The sequence below is a fragment of the Tribolium madens genome, unplaced genomic scaffold, assembly GCF_015345945.1.
Source record: "Tribolium madens isolate multiple individuals breed KSU strain unplaced genomic scaffold, Tmad_KSU_1.1 Scaffold_11;HRSCAF=98;Tcas5.2_LG3b, whole genome shotgun sequence".
In the NCBI taxonomy this organism is placed as follows: Eukaryota; Metazoa; Arthropoda; class Insecta; order Coleoptera; family Tenebrionidae; genus Tribolium; species Tribolium madens.
In genome coordinates, this window is record NW_025400975.1 from 6955535 (window position 1) to 6957345 (window position 1811).

At 26.6% G+C, this 1811-nt stretch overlaps 2 protein-coding genes across 5 annotated transcripts in view; one reads left to right on the plus strand and one right to left on the minus strand.

Moving 5' to 3' along the window:
• The window catches only part of LOC123015716 (lachesin-like), an 86682-nt gene that overhangs the window by 69230 nt on the left and 15641 nt on the right, over positions 1-1811 (plus strand). The gene's annotated exons all lie outside the window — the stretch shown is intronic.
• LOC123015733 (iodotyrosine deiodinase 1) overlaps positions 1663-1811 on the minus strand; it is a 23601-nt gene continuing 23452 nt past the window's right edge. The window contains exon 4 of the mRNA XM_044415648.1: positions 1663-1805. Within this exon, the coding sequence (XP_044271583.1) occupies positions 1794-1805 (12 nt within the window). The 3' untranslated portion in view covers positions 1663-1793. The remainder of the gene's footprint in view (positions 1806-1811) is intronic.

The window sequence follows — 1811 nt, forward strand, 5'->3', positions numbered from 1 at the left end:
TATTTTTTATTATAATAATTATTAAAATCAATTATTATAGAAGGAGTTAACGTATTGTGATAAATAAAAATTTGCCGAATTCAACTCTTGGTCTAATTTTTTCTTGTAAAATTTGTAGCTTTTGCTTATGAAAAATAATTTTTTATTACAAAAGCCACTCATTTCTGAAATAACAAATTTTTTTCGGAAAAAGTAGACTTGTTAAATACAGGATGTCCGGAAAGTTGCGCACCTCTTTGAAAGGGAGTAATTAGGTGGCCTCCCAGAGTACTGAAAAAATGCCATTTATTTTTTGACATTTGACATTTTTTGATATTTATTTAATGATACTAACGATGTTGTATATGTTTAAAAGTTATCTCGCAAAAAATTTTTGAATTTTTAAACGCCGATCACGGCGAAACTACATCAAAATGGTTGGAAAATTTGTTAACAAATTTTTACTTTTTGTTATTTTGTAAATTGCGCAAAAACTGTACCGCAATGATATAATATTTTGATGTAAACCTATGTAAAATGTTCCGGGGAATCGATTGGCGTCACGAAAACTGCAAAATTTGTAATAGTTTTGAAGTTATAAGGGAATTTATATTTTTGATATTTTTGACTTTATCACAAATTTTCTCGATAACTATTTCTCATAGAACACCAACCTTTTTTGAATATGATAGAAAATTAAATTTTCTTTCCAACGGTACCAAACATAAAAGGTTATAACTAATGACTCCGGAGTTATTAGCAATAGACCTTCCAAATATCGATCAAAATTTCGACAAAAATCAACTTTAAAATTGTTTCATATAAAGTTCTTTACATTTCTAGAGGTCTTAAAGACTCAAAAAAGTGCATAAAACGTTATTGGTTCAAATTTAAAAAATGCTGTTGTTGCAAAAAATAGATAAATTGCAAGGTGAACTAAATAAAAATTCAATCTGTTTCAGCATATCAGAAGTTTTTGAAATTTTGCAGCAACTAGAACCGATTGGTCTATTTCTTTTTTGTAATGTTAATATAAATAATGAATATATAGATTAATTAAATAGACCAAAACCGGTTTTTTTTTCATATCTTTCTCATTTTTTGAGAGATATTTACAATAGATCACTATTTTATTAAAACGATAGACCACAAGCGATTTTTTTTTCATTTTTTTATGTATTTGGTTATAAACAATGTGTTTTACATAATACCGACAAAAAATTAACTGAAACTAAACCAGTAAGTTTTTTTTATTACAGTGGAAAAAATGTGGATTATTCTTTCAAACTTCTACCATTATGTGGTCAACAGGTTTTCGTTCCAGGTCCGGAACATAAGAGGTTATAACTAATAATTCCGGAGTTATTAATAATAGACCGCTCCGGGTTCCAAAAATCGACCGAAATTTCGACAAAAATCAAAACAAAATTTCAACTTTAAAATTGTTCCATATAAAGTTTTTTACATTTCTAGAGGTCTTAAAAACTCAAAAAAGTGCATAAAACGTTATTGGAACTAAATAAAAATTCAATCTGTTTCAGCATATCAGAAGTTTTTGAAAATTTTACAGCAACTAGAACCGATTGGTCTATTTCTTTTTTGTAATGTTAAATAGTGAATGTATAGATTGAAAATTGACCAAAACCGGTTTTTTTCCATATCTTTCTCATTTTTTAAAAGATATTTACAATAGATCAATATTTTATTAAAACGATAGACCACAAGAAATGTTTTTCAATTTTTTATGTATTTGGTTATAAACAAAAAACCAGAAATTTTTTTTTATTACAGTGGACAAAATGTGAATTATTCTTTCAAACTTCTACCATTAT